The following is a 17,159-nucleotide window of genomic DNA, read 5'->3' on the forward strand; positions in this document are numbered from 1 at the left end:
TAATGCCTAACTCGAATGGTTCTTAGGAGGATGGAAGAAGAAAATGTACAAAAGCCCCCCAGCACAGCAAAGAGCAAGCACTCAATTAAGAGTTGCCATCGACAGAACAATGTCCAAGCCACTGTCATCTTGTGGGGTGCAGCACTGTAGCTGCTCAGAACAGCAGCTGGGGTACACAGCGTTAGTTTTAGGGAGTTCCAGTGAGATCTCTGTTGCCTTCAGATTTTCATGGAGGAAAGGATGGATTGATTCCAGTCACGTCTTTGATCAGTACCCTGGTGATGTATAGAAAGTAACATCAGTTTTTGAAAATTATTTGAACAAGGAGTTTCCTGGTTAAATTTCATTTCAATCAGGAATTATTATTGAATAGGAGTTAGATATGCCACACTGGAATAATTTAGGCACTTCTATAGTTACTTGGGGGCTTTCCGGGTGACACCAGTAGTAAAGAACCTACCTTCTGATGCAGGGGACACAACAGACAGGGGTTCGATCTCTGGGTCAGGAAGATCCCCTGGAGGAGGCCATAGCAACCCACTCCAGTTCTTGCCTAGAGAATCCCATGGACAGAGGAGCCTGATGGGCTAGGTTGCTGCAAGTCAGACATGACTGAAGTGACTGAGGATGCAAGCAAACCCACTCCAGTGGGTTTCTTGCCTGGAGAATCCCATGGACAGAGGAGCATGGCAGGCTAGTCTGTGGGGTCACAAGAGTCAGACACGACTGCGTGACTAAGCACAGCACACATAGCTACTTCCATTAGGTTACTGGGTACCACTTAGTGCCAGCCTGCTATCCTGACTAAATGATATGACCAAAGTATAGTAGCTGGTAGGTACTATTCAGTGTGCCCATCTATTTACTTATGTTACCCTTTGGTGTCGTGAAAGGGTTAATAATGCCCAAAAGTTTCTAGTGAGAGCACTTTACAACTGAGAGGATCAAACTCAAAAGTGTTTCTTTGGACATTATCTGCATATCCCAGGTTGAAGAGCTAGGACAGAGGAAAGATATGGTTGAGTTACTTAAAGTGCTTAACAAATGACCCTGATAGAATACCCATAGGGGTTAGGAGAGGGAATATATTTCTTGGTTTAGCATTTTGGCAGAAATCACTTGGCATCTGTCATTGGAAAGATAAACAGAAACTCTTATTTCCCTTCTCATAATACACTTGGTTCCTTACTTTCTTCACACTTACCCCTTGGCCTCGTTTTGATTAGAATTTGAAGGAACAGTCTCAGTACTTTGCATGTAGTTAATTTGGTGAGTTTATTGTACTCATCCCTGGGCTATTCAGGAGTTCAAAAATAAATATGCAGCACTTGTTGAATATGTAACATGCATCTCATTTGAGCTGCATTTTATAACAAACGGTAATTATTTAGTATTTACATAATACTTCGAAAGTAATTCAGAATAGCTCTTATTAATAATAACTAGTCAAATATACATAATGGGCTCAGCTGATAGAAAAAAAGTTGATTTTCCATTAAAAGATGTAAGCTCAGGAAGAGAGAGAAATACCTGCGTATTTGTGTATGTGTGAGTATTTGCGACAAATACACGTCTCAAGGGGCTTCCCAGGTGGTGCTAGAGGTAACCTGCCTGCCAGAGCAGGAGGCATAGGAGACCCAGGTTCAATCCCTGGGTTGGAAAGATTCCCTGGAAGAGGACAGGGCAACCCACTCCAGTATTCTTGCCTGGAGAATCACAGGGACAGAGGAGTCTGGTGGGCTATAGTCCAGGGGGGTCGCAAAGAGTCGGACACGACTTAAGTGACTTAGCACACACACACCCACACTTCTCAGGGGACATGGCCCACAGTCAGGGGATGAACTGGACCTGAATTCAGGCAGCCCACTAAACAGGCTAAGGTTTCACGGAAGTCTGCGACCTGATCCCACTCCTTGGACTTCTGTGCAAAATTTGGAGGAAGCTGTGAGCAGTCTGGGCTCTGACAACATTCCTGCTCCGGGAGGGAAGGCTTATGTGAGTTCATGGGGCTTTCCAGTGCTGACCACTAGCCTTGGCAGCCACGAGGTGTCCAGTAGCGAAACTTGGCCTCTAAGTTATCAAAGGCCTGCTGTGACATATTCAGCTCCAAGCAGAGGTCACAGTTTCAAGGATGACTCAAGTCCCGGGTTCCAGTGGAGTTGATGGGTGGGATCTATGCGCAGATCTGGCCCTTCCCAATTAGGGGGCCTGAGGGTGACACTCGTGTCGGTAGGTAGGGAGGGTCTCCTGGGTGAGAACTGATGACAAGGCCATCACGTTGGCTTCCACAGTTTTGGGAATGGCGTCAAACCATGAGGTCACATACAAGTGTGTGTACCCTGAGGGGAGAAATGTCCCTCCGCTCCCGTCGCCCGGCCTGCCCTGAGGAGGACACACCTCACGTTCCCGGTTCAGACCCGGTACACGTTCTCTCTCCCGGTCCCCAGGTCCACCACCGACCGCCGCCTGTCTCCAGACAACCACTCCCGGGGCCCGGGAGGTCAGGGGGTTTGTCCAGCCAGACGCAGCGAGGTCGCCGTGGCAGGCCAGGGCGCGGGAGGCGGGGGCCCGGGGCGCAGCCGTGGTGGGTGCGCCCGGCCTGGAGGGGCGGGGGCGCGGGGCGCGCACGCGGAGGAGGAGAAGGAGGAGCGGGGCGGGCGAGCGAGTGAGCCACAAGAAAAGGGAGCGCGCCCGCCGCCGCCGCCGCCCTCCTCCGGAGAGAGGCAGGAGTGAGGCTGTGCGAAGCGCCGCATTTCAATGAGGACCGGCCGAGGCGCATCCCTGCTCTAGCGGCTGCAGCCCAGACGCCCGCGCTCCTGCCGCCGCCGCCCAGCCCCGGCCCCGCAGCCCCGCGGCCCGGCCGCGCCCAGCCCGGCGAGGACAGCGCACTAGGCGGCCCGAGCGCGGCCACAAAGACCCCCGGCGGCGTCTCTCCGCGGACCGGTGCGTGGTTTGCCTTCGCCTGGGGACGGAAGCAGTGGGGAGGGCCGGCCGGGGGCCCCGCTGGGGACCGGGCCAAGCCTGCTCCTCCCGCAGCTGCGGGGCACCGGGGGAGCGCGGGCGCTGAGGGCCGGTGGGCGCCTACTCGACCGCCGCCGCCCCGCCCGCCCTCCGTTCCTCGAAAGGCGCTTCCCGGTCCTGCTCCGGCCGGGGGCGCTATGTGCGGGCGGCCCCCGGGCCGCGGGCACCTGCCTCTTTTGTCTGGTGCCACCGCCGCGCTGGAAACGGGGAGTCGGGCGAGCGGGGCTCCCGGCCGCCGCGTTGTTAGTGGAGAACCAGGGCGCAGGGGCCGGGCGAGGTGATGGTCATTGTCAGAACTGGCCGCGGAACGGGAACCAAGTCTGCGCCCAGAAGGAGTGGCCGGGCCAGGCCTCTTATTGTGTGTGCGCTCTCCCGTGGGCCCGGAGGGTGGAGGACTGGGGTCCGTGCATGGTGGTGGGGGGGCAGGGTGGATGTAGCAAGTACATTTGCGGGGTCTCAAGTTCCTTCGGGGACTGTGAGGCTGCCCCCTGTACAAATTGGTGCCCGCAGTGCTAAAAAGCCTGCGGAGAGGAAATGGCATTCTCCTCCTAGTGGGAGCGCACGCACAGCCCCGCATTGCCCCGCAAAAGGGGCGGCGGTGGAAAACCGGGTTTGCTCCGAATCGCTGCTGGGTTGGGCGGGGAGCTATTTATGAGAGATGGAGCAGATGAAAGGTCTCGTTCAGACCGGCTTCCTCTCCCCGCACCTGTGAACGTGTGTACAGATTACGGAGCACACGCGTTCAGCGGCCACGCAGCAGGGTGTTCTGTGAATACGTTTTATGAATGTTCCTAAATATATCTCCTTTCCCCGGAAAGTAGGACAGCGTTTTAAGTATGAAATGTCGCATGAATGCGGGTCGGAGAGGATTCTGAGAGAGGTTATGTGTAGAACATTATGAAAGCTACGCTTGTATCCTGTGATATAGCTGCGTCTAGGGTGGTGCATGCACTCTGAAGGTGTGTGCGCGCCTCGTATTGCACGCCTGTCCATCTCCCCCATATCCTAGTTCTACTGGCAAAATGTGCCTTGAAATCTCTAGGTCCAGCATCTATATAGATTTTATATAAATCTATTTAGAAACATTTATAACACGATAGTCTTTATGCCAGATTATTTCTTGGTGTGAGTGTGTGTGTGTGTATGTGTGAGTGTATGAGTATAATCTGTGAACAGGAACTCATGTGCTCATCTAGAGAAGGATGAACGCAGAGGTTCTTCATGATGGTGAGAAATCCCACAGAGAACCATCTAAAACGCTGATTTCTCAGCCTGGCAGTGTTTATAGGAAAATCTCTTGATAAGAGCCAGGCCCGGGTCTTCCCCGCCCAGGCGTCTATGAGCTCCCTGGCTCAGGCCATGCGGTTACCTTCATGGTATCAGGACACACCTGTGCCCAGGCCCTTGGCCACCTATGGTCTGTGACCGTGTGGCTGTGCTCCTTAGCTGGCTTCCACAGAAAGCAGGGGAGCCGTGGAAGTCTGGTGAATCTTCCCCAGGTGCTCTTGATTCAAATAAATGACTAATCCATTGGAATTGCTGAGCGAGGGAGAGAACACCTATTTTAATGCCACACATAATATCTGGAGCACGAGGATGTGTAGTGTGGTTTTTGACATTCATTTAGTGGTAGCTGTAGCCTTCAGAATGATTTCACTGGGAGTGTGGTTTTTCTTTGTCACCAACATCATTGCTTACTTTGGAGCAGGCTCAGTGAAGGGAAGTAAAAGATCTTGGCCCTGCTGTGGTTGAACGCCTGATCCAGTTTGGGAAATGTACAAATAAAACAAAATCAACTTTTCTGTTCTAAATAGATGTTTTTTTTTTTTTTGGTGGCGGGGGCCGGGGGGTGGGGGGAGGTCTGGTGTGGAATTCTTGGTTCTAGAAGCCTTTCCCTCAAGGGGATTCCAACAATTGCTAAATCGTTTGACCCTTGCCAATTACAGATCAACAAGAGCCCCTTGGAATTAGATTTGCACTTTGGCAACACAGTTGTACCATCCTTTCCGCATGTCCTGTGTGTTTCAGTTTATTTGGATTTGAGAGAAAACGCCTAGGGTAGAAAGAATTTTTTTTTTTTTTTTTTTAGTTGCTAAGTTATGTCTGACTCTTTGGGACCCTGTGGGCTGTAGCCTTCCAGGCTCCTCTGTCTGTGGGATTTCCCAGACAAGAATACTGGAGTGGGTTGCCATTTCCTCCTCCAGGGGATCTTCCTGACCCAGGGATCGAACCCAGGGATCGAACCCAGGTCTCCTGTGTTGGCAGGCAGTTTCTTCACGGCTGAGCCACCAGGGAAGCCCTAGGAAGAATTATCACTGCCTTTAAAAATAAAATCTTCAACAGCCAATCCAGCCTTTATACTTCACGAAGTTTGAGGAACCTAGGGAATTGGCATGGCTATTTCAGTACTGGCAGCATCAGTGTCCCAACACACACTCCCTTTTGGAAAACAAAAGAACGCCTTTTAAAAACAATTAATAAGCGTAGGAGCAGTTATGATATCATCGGCAAAATATTTGTTCTGTTTACTCAGTTACTAGCTATCTGAAGAACTGGATATCAACTGATAATTGTTTTGAAGTTATCTAACTTCAAAATCAGTGAAACCAGTTCATACTTACATATGGTAAATTTTTTTTCTGGAAAATGCAAATTTATTTTTATTTTCATGAAGTTATTTTATTATTATTGTTAATTAATTTATTGGCCTTGCCTCACTGCATGTGGCATCTCAGTTCCTTGACCAGGGATTGAACCCTGGCCCCCCTGCATTGAAAGTGCAGAGTCTTAACCATTGGACCACCAGGGAAGTCCCTGGAAAATTCCAGTTTAGGCTGTCTGGGGTAGTAAGTGGCATGGGGTAGTTTTCATGTCTGGAGGAAAAACGTGCCCTGAACTCATCACTCCAGATTGAATCCCACTGCACTGCTCTTCCCCCCGCCCCGCCTCAGGGCGCACAGGCGGAGACGTTGGAGGCCGGATGACCTGCCTGGTCTCCTGCACACGGAGTCTCTCTGGCAGTTGAAGTGGTCTGCCCAAGAGGAGCAAAGGCTTTCAAAAGCCTGCTTTACACGTGATGAGCGGCCGCTGGCAGGGGTCTAGGCCACTAAAACACAGAGCTCGGGTCAGAAAGGAGGGGGCAGGGGCGCCAGCTTCAGAATCACTGGAGTACATCCGGGTTCAAGTCCCAAGGCCCTCAGTTATGACTTTGGCACGTGGATACAGCCCGTACTCACCCTCGTCACAATAACATCCCCTCCTTAATGGACTGTCAGGAGGTCTAGAGGTCATTTTTAGCATGTTACACAGCGGTTGATCGCCACTTAACAGTGTCAGGCAAATCACAGACATCCGATGAGTGTGAGCTTTTTCCACTGCATGCATTTCAGGAGTGCACAGTCTCTGGCCGTGCATGAAGCTTTGAGCACGAATTTTTAGTCGCTCTGAGTGGATCAGAGGTCAGTTTATGGAGAGTGAAGGAAAGGTCAGGGAGGCTTGGCAGGCCTTTGGCATTTGGGTTGGTTTGGAGTGACCTTCAGAACGGCGACATCGTCTTCATGGTGGGGTTTGGGGGGCACTAATAAAGTTCTAACTCCAGGAGGTGGTGGAGGACAGGGAATCCTTGTATGCTGCGGTCCATGGGGTCGTAAAGAATCAGACACGACCGAGCGATTGAACAACATAAAGTTCTTGCCCCCAGTTTTCATTTCCCTATGTTCTGTTTCATTGTGCCTGAAATTTTGTCATTGAGACTTCTTTCTTTGAGTGCTGAGGTTTTCCCATCTTCTAGATTGTCCTATTAAAACACAGATCACCTGTGAAGGGCAATAGCACGAGCCTTCGTCAGCTAACCCCTGAGCAAGGGTGAAATAATCCCACGGGCAGCCTGCCCACGACCCAGCTCCGTCCAAAGTCAAATGGAACTGTGGGGGCACAGGTGTGCCTTCCAGAAGGTCCTGACATGGAAATGGTGGAGGGTAGGGGGTGGGCACTCACCTGGATCCCCCCTTGCTGGAAAGGGGAGATTCTCTTCCTGCTAGTTCTTCCCGTGACAGAGTCAGGAACAGAAAAGCAAATTTTATGAATTAAAAATATTAATACTTATCACAGTCTAGACATTACCCGAAGTGTTTCGTGTGTATTCAGTTATTTAATAGCTGATATTAACTGTGAGGTAGGTACTATCGAGTTTCCCACGTGTGACGGAGGAAACTGGGGCTTAATGATGCTGAACAAGTAGATTTCTCCCGGTTACATAGTTTGTTCTGGATCAAGTCTGGATCAGCGTCTTTAAGCCTCAATTTCCTCCACACAAAGACAGAGAGAGTCTTAGTGGAAAGAAGGGCCAAGTGCCTCAAAGAAGAAGTAACTTTGATCCCTTTTGGTTTTATTTTGTTGTTGCTTTTCCTTTTCTTTCTCCTCTTCCATCCCTCCCTCCTTCCCTTTCTCCCTGTCCCTTCCTTTTTTCCCCCCCATTTTAAAAATCCACCTTATCTGAAGCATTAAGTGTAAGTAAATGAGTTAGTGTGAGTCCACTTTTCAAATAAATTTCAATTGACTATGTAGGAAATTCCCAGGTGGCACAGTGATAAAGAATCTGCCTGTGCTGCAGGAGAAACCGGTTCAGTCCTTGGGTCAGGAAGATCCCCTGGAGAAGGACTTGGCAACCCATTCCAGTATTCTTGCCTGGAGAATTCCATGGACAGAGGAGCCTGGTGGGCTACATTCCATGGGGTTGCAAGAGTTGGACACGATTTAGTGACTAAACCACCATGTAGGAAAATCGCTTTTAAACCTATGGATTTTTTTGCTCTTGGTCTGGCCATGGAGACTGCAAACACTGGGTAAAATGTTTACAATCTGACTTAAAAAAAAAAAAAAATTCATTCATTCATTTATTTTTGGCAGTATTGTGTCCTAGCTGCAGTGTGGGGGATCTTCCTTGCGGCCTGCAGGCTTCTCTCTAGTGGCTCACGGCACCTGGAGCCCGTGGGCTCTGTAGTTGCTGCAGTGAGCCTAGTTGCTCCCCAGTTTGTGGGATCTTAATTCCCTGACCAGGTATCGAACCCGAATCCCCTGCATTGGAAGGTGGATTCACAACCACTGGACCACCAGGGAAATCCCTAAAATCTGACTGTGAAATGTTACCTGCCCTCTTTTGCAGAGAAGTCAGTGGCACCCCACTCCGGTACTCTTGCCTGGAAAATCCCATGGATGGAGGAGCCTAGTAGGCTGCAGTCCATGGGGTCGCTAAGAGTCGGACACGACTGAGTGACTTCACTTTCACTTTTCACTTTCATGCATTGGAGAAGGAAATGGCGACCCACTCCAGTGTTCTTGCCTGGAGAATCCCAGAGACGGGGGAGCCTGGTGGGCTGCCGTCTATGGGGTCGCACAGAGTCGGACACGACTGAAGTGACTTAGCAGCAGCAGCAGCCGTCTTTTGATTCCTGATCCCCCCCGCTGCTGTATCTTTTATATTTAGCCCTGGACTGATGTGAAGGCTCATGTGCTACCTACCATCAGCATTAACCTGCAGGGAGCCTTGGAGTCAGACAAACCTGGGTCAGAGTTCTTGGTTCAAGCGTTTCTCAACTGTATTATTTGGAGAAATTTGGGAGAAATTTTCTGTGCCTCATTTTGTTTATCTGTGTATGGGGTTAATAATAAATAAACTTCGAAAGGTTTGTTGTGACTATCAGAAATAAGAGCGGTTCAAAGCCGGACATTCGAGGTGGTCAACGCATACCAGCCGTATTCTAACAAAACTGGGGTTGATTAGTCATCTGTTTCCACTGGGTCTGCCTCTAAATATTTGTCTTTTCTCTCCCAAGTTGATCACTCGTATGAAACATATCATCTGTTATAGCAGTGTTCCCATCGGCTGCTCTCAAGCTGAGCCTTCCGGGTCTGGAGGCTAAAATAACACCTTTGTGTTTCTGTTTCTGTGCCTCCCAGGTTCAGCTCTAACCGCAGTCATGTCCTTCGGCAGAGACATGGAGCTAGAGCACTTTGACGAGCGGGACAAGGCCCAGAGGTACAGCCGAGGGTCGCGGGTGAACGGGCTGCCCAGCCCCACGCACAGCGCCCACTGCAGCTTCTACCGCACCCGCACGCTGCAGACCCTCAGCTCCGAGAAGAAGGCCAAGAAAGTGCGTTTCTATCGAAACGGAGATCGCTACTTCAAAGGGATTGTGTATGCCATCTCCCCAGACCGCTTCCGATCTTTTGAGGCCCTGCTGGCTGATTTGACCCGAACTCTGTCGGATAACGTGAATTTGCCCCAGGGAGTGAGAACAATCTACACCATTGATGGACTCAAGAAGATTTCCAGCCTGGACCAACTGCTGGAAGGTGAGTGCTGGGGGAGACCTCCCAAGGGACCCTGGAGGGGATGGCCTCGGTTCCCAAAAGTTTGTATTATTCTCAGCATTTCTTGCTTGAACTCCAAGAGCTAGCATCTAGTCTCATGGTGGTGTCCTTGTATGTTACACATTGGGAAGTTCACATGGCTGTACAGTAGTGTAAAACAAAACCAAACCTAGTAATATTAGATCAGGTAACTTATATAATGGACTGAAGGAAAAACGGTCTTATTTCTGCAGCATCCTCTCTATTTTTTCTCATACCCATGCTACATTACTTTTACAAGTCCATTTTTTTGTATCTTTATTCAATGGTTGGTTCATATTCACTGCTAGTTGCAAATTGAGCTTTTGCTCCCACATGTCTGCCAGTACGTGAACTGAAAATAACTAATGATTCATGAAAATTTTGAGTTGAATCTTAGATAGGTATCAAAACTATTAATTTTGATCACTGTAGACTGAGGCCTGAAAATTCAAGTGATATATGTCTATGCTTACATGATAAGATAGTGGTGATGTTGGATCAAAAAATTAGGTTTGTTGGCTATTCTTTCCAATATGATACATTTAAATTTTAAAATTATTCTGAGGTTTGACTAATTCTAAATTTAAAGGATTGTTGTCTTTCGATGGCATTTGAGGAATTAATCTACTCAGTTTATTTTTATAAAGTTTAACTGAGGTTAACAGTCATTATCTGTTTTAGACATTTCAAGTGGAAATAAGTCTTCCCAGGTGGCTTAGTGGTAAAGAACCCACCTGCCAATGCAGGAGACATGAGTTCCATTCCTGGATCAGGAAGATCTCCTGGAGGAGGGTGTAGTAACCCACTCCAATATTCTTGCCCGGAAAATCCCAAGGACAGAGAAGCCTGATGGGCTACAGTCTAGGGGTCACAAAAAGCTGGACATGACTTAGTGACTGAGCACTCACCCAGTGAAAATAGGACTATCTGTGCACAGATGAGACCTGGTGTCTTATGCAAGCAGAGTAGATTTCCTTCTCTGGAATAGTCTTATTTCAGGACCGATCCCATTTGAACTGGGTGGGAATTCTCTGATCACCTTAGAAATCATAAGTGAAGCAAAATAATTCGGAGAAAAATACTGGGATTAAATTCACGCTGAGAGGTAAATGATCCTCTTTGGACAGTAGATTTTTCTAAGTTGAAGTCTCAAGGTCCTGATGAAGTAATAGCACAATGGAAAATGGAAAAGGACGTTGAGAAGGTGGGGAGAGCTTGGTTTCACCCTGAGTTTATCCCTACTCCAAGTATATTTGCCAGGCCCTGTGGTCTGTCTGGACTCTGGACGAATGCCATGCCCTGACTACGCACAGGCAAGCACTCTGGTCCTCCTTTGAAATCAGAATCTGTATGTGATTCAAGGCTCAGGGCTTCCTCTGTCTTTCTCCCATTTCTCTTCCCTTGATCCCTTGGCAGGGGTGCCAGTCCACTCACAGTTTGACTGCACTTGAGAGAAGCCTGGGTTTGGTGTATTTATTTTGTGGGAATTCACTTCTCTTTTCGATGACTCGTCACCCTGCCAAGATGCCTGCAGACTTGGCCTTTTTCCTTCTATTCAGATGCTGGAACTTCCAGTAAATTAAAGGGGAAGAATGAACATAAAACCTTTCTGTTATCAGCTTTGATTTTTGTGCCCTGTCCTTTTCATGACCTTGGAAAAGGCAGGATAAATAATTTGGTGAGATATTCCAAGGGATCTGGATAAAGATCAAGTGCAAAGTCAGGTGTGTGCCCAGTCACCTAAATCATCACTTTAAGGGCTGATGGTGTTGTAGGGAAGATATGCCAGAATCTCCGAGCACCTTCTCAGATATCCTGGGCTTGGCAGCCTCCGGTGTAGAGTCACCTGTGCAACATTTCCTGGGAGAGGGCTACCTCAGTCAGTTTATCACCAAGGATCGATCTGTACTCAGAAGTAGCAAAGATATTCCCATGATTCCCATCGACCAGGGAGAGGGTATGAGAGGTGGGACATGACAGTACTTTTTATCTGGGGGACCAGCAGAATCATGACATGTTGCTACCATCTGCTTGGTCAGTTTTTTAGTACAAAAGAATACCCAAAGAGACTGCTGTCCTGAGCGGTGATAATAATGATCACTCACAAATATGGGGCATGTGTGTGGCATATGTGAACATATTTCATTCTTACAGTGATCCTAGGAGGTAGGTACTGTTAATCACCCTCATAGTAAAAAGTGAAAAGTGAGGCACAGTGTGGTTAAGTGATCTGCCAGGGTCACACAGCAAGAAAGAGTTGGGATTTGAACTCAAGAAGGCTGATGCCAGAGTTTGATCTCTTAACTGCCACTGACATAAGATACCGAGTGAGGTATTCTTAGTGGCCTTTTAAAATTGAAGTACAGTTGATTTATAATATTGTGTTAGTTTCTGGTGTACAGAAAACTGATTGTTACATATATATGTGTGTGCGTGTATGTACCTATGTATGTACATATATATACATATAAAATATTCTCAGTGGCTCTTAAATGAAATATTATTGTATTGGCTTCTTCCTGAAAACAAATGTTTTTTAACCTCGACTTAATTCCAGGTGTAGTAGATACTGCTCCCAGAAACACTTTAATCTTTTCATTTGCCTCCAAACACTTTTCTCCTCAATTAATTTGAAGTAACTGCAGATGGAATAATCTGATGTTAAAAATTCCTTTTTGGAAAAAAATACTTTTCTGATTAAATAAATAGTAACGTCAGTAAAGTAGGTAAGTTTGCTTATTGTCTGCGTTTAAAAATTTTTTGTTTAAATGCATTTTTTCCATCTATAATACTGACAATTAGCATGCAGCTGCGCTTAGTGTAAGCTGGAAATTCATTTAGATTTGCCTCTTTGTCAATTACGTTTTTGCTTAGTCTGATAAAATGCAAGCCGTTGCTTCATATTCACCATTAGGTTCCTAGCTCCCACTTTACATACTAATTTTATGTAAAAGTCAATGCATGTAATTAGCGTCTCATTTCTCCTTCCAATATGATGATGTTTTAAATTAAATCGTTTTAGTGGGAGCAGTGACAAGTATATTTGACTTGTAATTGTCTTTTGTAAGTTTGTTTGTTCTCACTTATCTCAGACTAGAAATCCTGACAATGACATATGTGAGTTTCTTTATTTATAATGGCTAATAGTTTCACTATTTTACTATTATTGTGCCTAAGTTTGTCTTAAAAAAATGCCTAAGTTTAGCTAGCCAGGAATGAGCTGGCTCTTAGGCTGAAGTATGATTATATGAGTAAGGGTGTGTGTGTGTGTGTGTGTGTATGAGTAAGGGTGTGTATATGCATGAATGCATGATTGTGTATCTATTTGTGCAGGTATGTTTATGTATACACACATGCACACACACACTTCAGGGTAGAACATAGATGACACTCCTAATTGTTTACTTTCAACATGGCCTTTATATGTTTGAAAAAATCATGAAGCTCAATAAGGAAAGTTGAATTGCAGGTCTATTTCTGCAAGTGATTCATCTTGAGACTTGGCCTCATTCTCCTGATACTGCCTCTTTCTACCCAGTTTTACAGTGTTTATATTCCACTGTAGGTGTGAGGATGTGGTAAGGATAAATGAAGGAGGAACATTTAAAACCTTTGAACTCTTAGGAGAAAGATGTAGTATTATATACAACATGATATATAAATCCCAAGCCCTGATTGATTGACTGGTCGTTATTTGATGCTCAAGCATCAGGAATGTGTGTTGAAGAATAGGTGCTCCCCTCCCCCACACTTTTAAATAGACTTATTATTAGTGCAGTTTTAAGTTGGGGGCAAAACTGAGCAGAAAGTACAGAGTTTTCCCATATCCTGGGGAACTCCTGGTAGCTCAGCTGGTAAAGAATCCACCTGGAATGCAGGAGACCCTGGTTTGATTCCTGGGTTGGGAAGATCCCCTGAAGAAGGGAAAGGCTACCCACTCCAGTATTCTGGCCTGGAGAATTGCATGGACTGTATAGTCTCTGGGGTCGTAAAAAATCGGACACAAATGAGCAGCTTTCCCTTCCCATATCCCCCTGCATCCACCCATGAACAGCCTTTCCCATTATCACCAGAGGGGTACGTTTGTTACAGTCACTGAGCTGACATTGACAGACCGTTATCATCCCAAGTCCATAGTTTACACAAGGGCTCACTCTTGATATTGTACATTTTGTGGGTTTGGACAAAGAAATAATGATGTGTATCCATGACTGTGGTATCATACAGGATAGTTTCACTGCCCTAAGAATCCTCTCTAATCCGCTTATTCATCCCTCCATGCCTCAATCCCTGCATCCATTGACCTTTTTACTGCCTCAGTAACATCCTTTAATGTCTTGTGTGAATGTAAGAGCCAGAGTTTCCTTTAAGCAATAGGGTAGAAACATGCAAGTGTGCTGTCTTCTGGATACGAGTAAGTTAATATGTACGTGACATCTGCATGTATTAGAAACAAGTTGCTGGGTTCCTGGGCTCCCAAGCTGTGACATGCCCCTACCCACCTTCCCTCCCTGGCCCCACCATGGACACTGCTTGATTCCACATCCCCAGCCTAAGGGCTTTTCCCAAGGCCCCATCAGAATTAACCTCTCAGGAATAAACCTATACTTCACCCCAAAGTCAGGAAATCTCTCCAGTCATGATTTCCAGGGCCCCCACCTCTCTTGGCAACTTTCCCCCGACATGTTGTCATCATCTATCAGTACTTTTCCCGTCTAATTTACTACCTGACTCTATGCCTCTCTCTGCTCTATTTAAAGATTTTTTTAATTTAAGTTTTGAAAAACTGTAAAACGTGCCTGTCTAAAATCCCCATGTGGTCAATAGTTCACTAGTTTTTTGAATATCCGTCCTCTCAGAGACACCAGTGTTTGTCGAGAATATGCTTATCATTTGCCTATAAGTTAACGTTCCTTGCTCACACATTGGCACTGTGCTTTACACGCTTAACCATATACCATAGCATGAGTCTAGAGCCGCTGCAGCCTTTTTCCTAACCTCAGAGTATCCCTTACACCATGAGCCATTTTTTAATTTAACCAGTCTTTATCTCTGGGCCTCTGGGTTGTGTGCGATCCTTTGTTATTAGAAGCGGTTTTGACGGGAATATCCTTGATGTTAAGTTTTCCACTTGTGTAGGGGAACATGCACAGGATCAATTCCTAGAAGTAATATTGCGGGAGAGAGAAGTACAGGCATTAAACTTCTAAGAGCTATTGGAAAATTTCTCTTCATAGAAGTGGTACCAGTTTGTCCTCCCCGTTAGTAATGTATGAGAGTGGCTGTTTTTCTACGAGGCAGTGTGTTACCAAATGTTTTGTCATTTGCCAATCTGTTAAGAAAAGCGTGTACCCTCTTATAGTTTTAAATTTCATCTTTCCATATCTATTTTTTTCTCCATAGCTTTTGTCCATGTCCAGGTTGGGGTCTTTTTTTTTCTAATTGACTTCTAGGATTTTTTTTTTTTTTTTAAGATATTAGCCCTTCGTGATACTAATTTCAAGTATGTGTTTTTCCAGATTGTCCTTTAGTGATTTTGTTTATTGTGTTTGTTTTTTTTGGGGGGTCCCAGATTTAACAAAATTATGTAATCAAAATGGATCAATCTTTTCATTTATGGCTTGAATTTCATGCTTCTTGTCCTCTGGACTCAGACTATAAAATTGTTGCTCTCCTTTTCTTCTAATGTTTTTATGTTTTAATTAAAAATATTCTCATGGAAGTTGTATAATATTTGAAGAGAGGCTTCAGTTGTATTTTTTGCAGGATGCCTGCCTCATTTTTAAGAGTTTTAGTTTTGAAATTAATTTGGACTTAATAGAAGTGTCACAGAGATGGCAGGTTCCCATATACCCTGGACCCAGCTTCCCACGAGGGACCATCTTGCACAGCCAAGGCACAATTATCAAAGTAAAAACTAACGAGAACAATACTGGCAACTAAATTACGGGCTTTATTTGGCTTCCATTGCTTTCTCCGCCATTGGCCCTTTGGTGTTGCTGTTTCAGAATCACGCATTGCACTTATCTTCATTATTTTTTTTGAAAAATCTTTAAAAAATTGTATTGGCATATAGTTGCCTTACAGTTGTTGCGTTAGTTTCTGCTGTACAGCAGAGTGAATCAGCTACATGTTTACATACATCCCCTCTTTTTTGAGTTTCCAAACATTGCATTTAGCTATCCTGCCTTCTCCATCTCCTCCAAGCTCTGACAGTTCTTAAGTCTTTGTCTTTAATGACTTGACACTTGGAGGAGTACTGGTCAGTTATTTTGTAAAGTGTCCCTCAACTTGGGGGTGTTCACCTGGCGATTAGGTTGAAATTATGCATTTGTGGCAAGGATGCCCCAGAAGTGAAGCTGTGTCCTCCTTGGGGCATCGTTTCAGGAGTGTGTGATGTGGCCGTGCCTTGTTGCTGGTGAGGTTAACCTGTTGGTTAAGGAGTGTCTGCCACTTATCTTCACTCTAAAGTTACTCTTTTCCCCTTTGTAATTAATAAGTATTTTGAGGAGGAACTTTGTGGTGTTTAAAATAACTTTTGCCTCTGAATGTTGGTGTTTCTTGCTGGATTTTGCCTGTACCAATGATTATCAAGGTGTTCAAAGAGTGACTTTCTGTTTTCCTCTTGACTTGCCTCACCTTTAAGCACTTCCTTCACTTTCTTGTCTTTGCATTATCTACTGCGACATCATCAACTCCATCATTTTTACCACTCTTTTAAGGCCAGTTAGCCCCAGACCTTTCTTCATCACTTCAGTTACCTGGGTATATTCACCCTACTTGCGGTGGTTCTGTCGCTACGTCCTGTCGGATTCTTTGCGACCCCGTGGGCTGCAGCACGCCAGGCTTTGCTGTTCTTCACTGTCTCCCAGAGTTTGTTCAGACTCATGTCTGTTGAATCGATGATGCTGTCCCACCATCTCATCCCATCGCCTCCTTCTGCCTTCAATCTTTCCCAGCATCAGGGTCTTTTCCAGTGCGTCGGCTCTGTGTCAGGTGTTCCTCTAATCCTGAGTCCTTTCATCGTGTCACATACAGATGTAATCCCATTCTTTAAGGTTATTCGGAATTGCACCTTCTTCTTATCTCTGGATCCTGTTAAATGGTGTCACCGTCTAACTCAACATCACCCTTGGCTTTGCCTTTTCTTCATCCCACAGATCCAAGCTGTCGTCATTTACTGTTCGTCCTTAAGACACCTCTTCAGTTTGCTTGTTCCTTTTTTAGCACCATTATTACAGTTTTTGAGTTCTCAATACTGTTTTAAAAATGTATTTTTTTAAACTGATGGAGTAACACATTTTTATGCAGTGAGCATTATAGAAAGCTTTGGAAGATGCAAAAAAGTTTTTAAAAAAGTAAATAATAGCTCCTCATATTCCTGCCACTGACTTCTGTCATCTCTTCCCTGTACTGTTAGGCTCCTAAGCTAAAAACAGACATCTTAGTTTTTCTTTTTCAGTTTGTTTTCTCTTTTCTTTTTATAGCATCTGTATTTGCCCCTGCTTTCCATTACTGTTACAACCTCTCTTTATTTCTTTCTTAGCGAATAATTGCTTTACAATGTTAGTTTCTGCTGTACAACAAAGTGAATCAGTGACACACACACACACACACACACCGTCTCTCTTGAGCCTCCCTCCCACCCCCCATCCCAACCCTCCGGTCATCACAGAGCCTGGAGCTGAGTTCCCTGTGCCCTACAGCAGCGTCCTGCTGGCCATCTCTTTTGCACATGGTGCTGT

General features: G+C 45.9%; 1 protein-coding gene and 1 non-coding gene across 3 annotated transcripts in view; one reads left to right on the forward strand and one right to left on the reverse strand.

Annotated features, from left to right (window-relative positions):
* The first annotated feature begins 2,630 nt into the window (after positions 1–2,630).
* The window catches only part of DCLK1 (doublecortin like kinase 1), a 352,622-nt gene continuing 338,093 nt past the window's right edge, over positions 2,631–17,159 (forward strand). The window contains exons 1-2 of one of the 2 annotated variants that reach the window (XM_070380418.1): positions 2,631–2,943; positions 8,980–9,375. In XM_070380418.1, the coding sequence (XP_070236519.1) occupies positions 9,000–9,375 (376 nt within the window). In that variant the 5' untranslated portion in view covers positions 2,631–2,943; positions 8,980–8,999. The remainder of the gene's footprint in view (positions 2,944–8,979; positions 9,376–17,159) is intronic. The other variant, XM_070380419.1, reaches the window with a different exon arrangement.
* On the reverse strand, positions 5,757–5,830 carry TRNAE-UUC (transfer RNA glutamic acid (anticodon UUC)). The gene has a single exon. It is a non-coding gene; the product is annotated as a tRNA-Glu (tRNA).

The sequence above is a fragment of the Bos mutus genome, chromosome 12 (genome assembly GCF_027580195.1).
Source record: "Bos mutus isolate GX-2022 chromosome 12, NWIPB_WYAK_1.1, whole genome shotgun sequence".
Lineage (NCBI taxonomy): Eukaryota > Metazoa > Chordata > Mammalia > Artiodactyla > Bovidae > Bos > Bos mutus.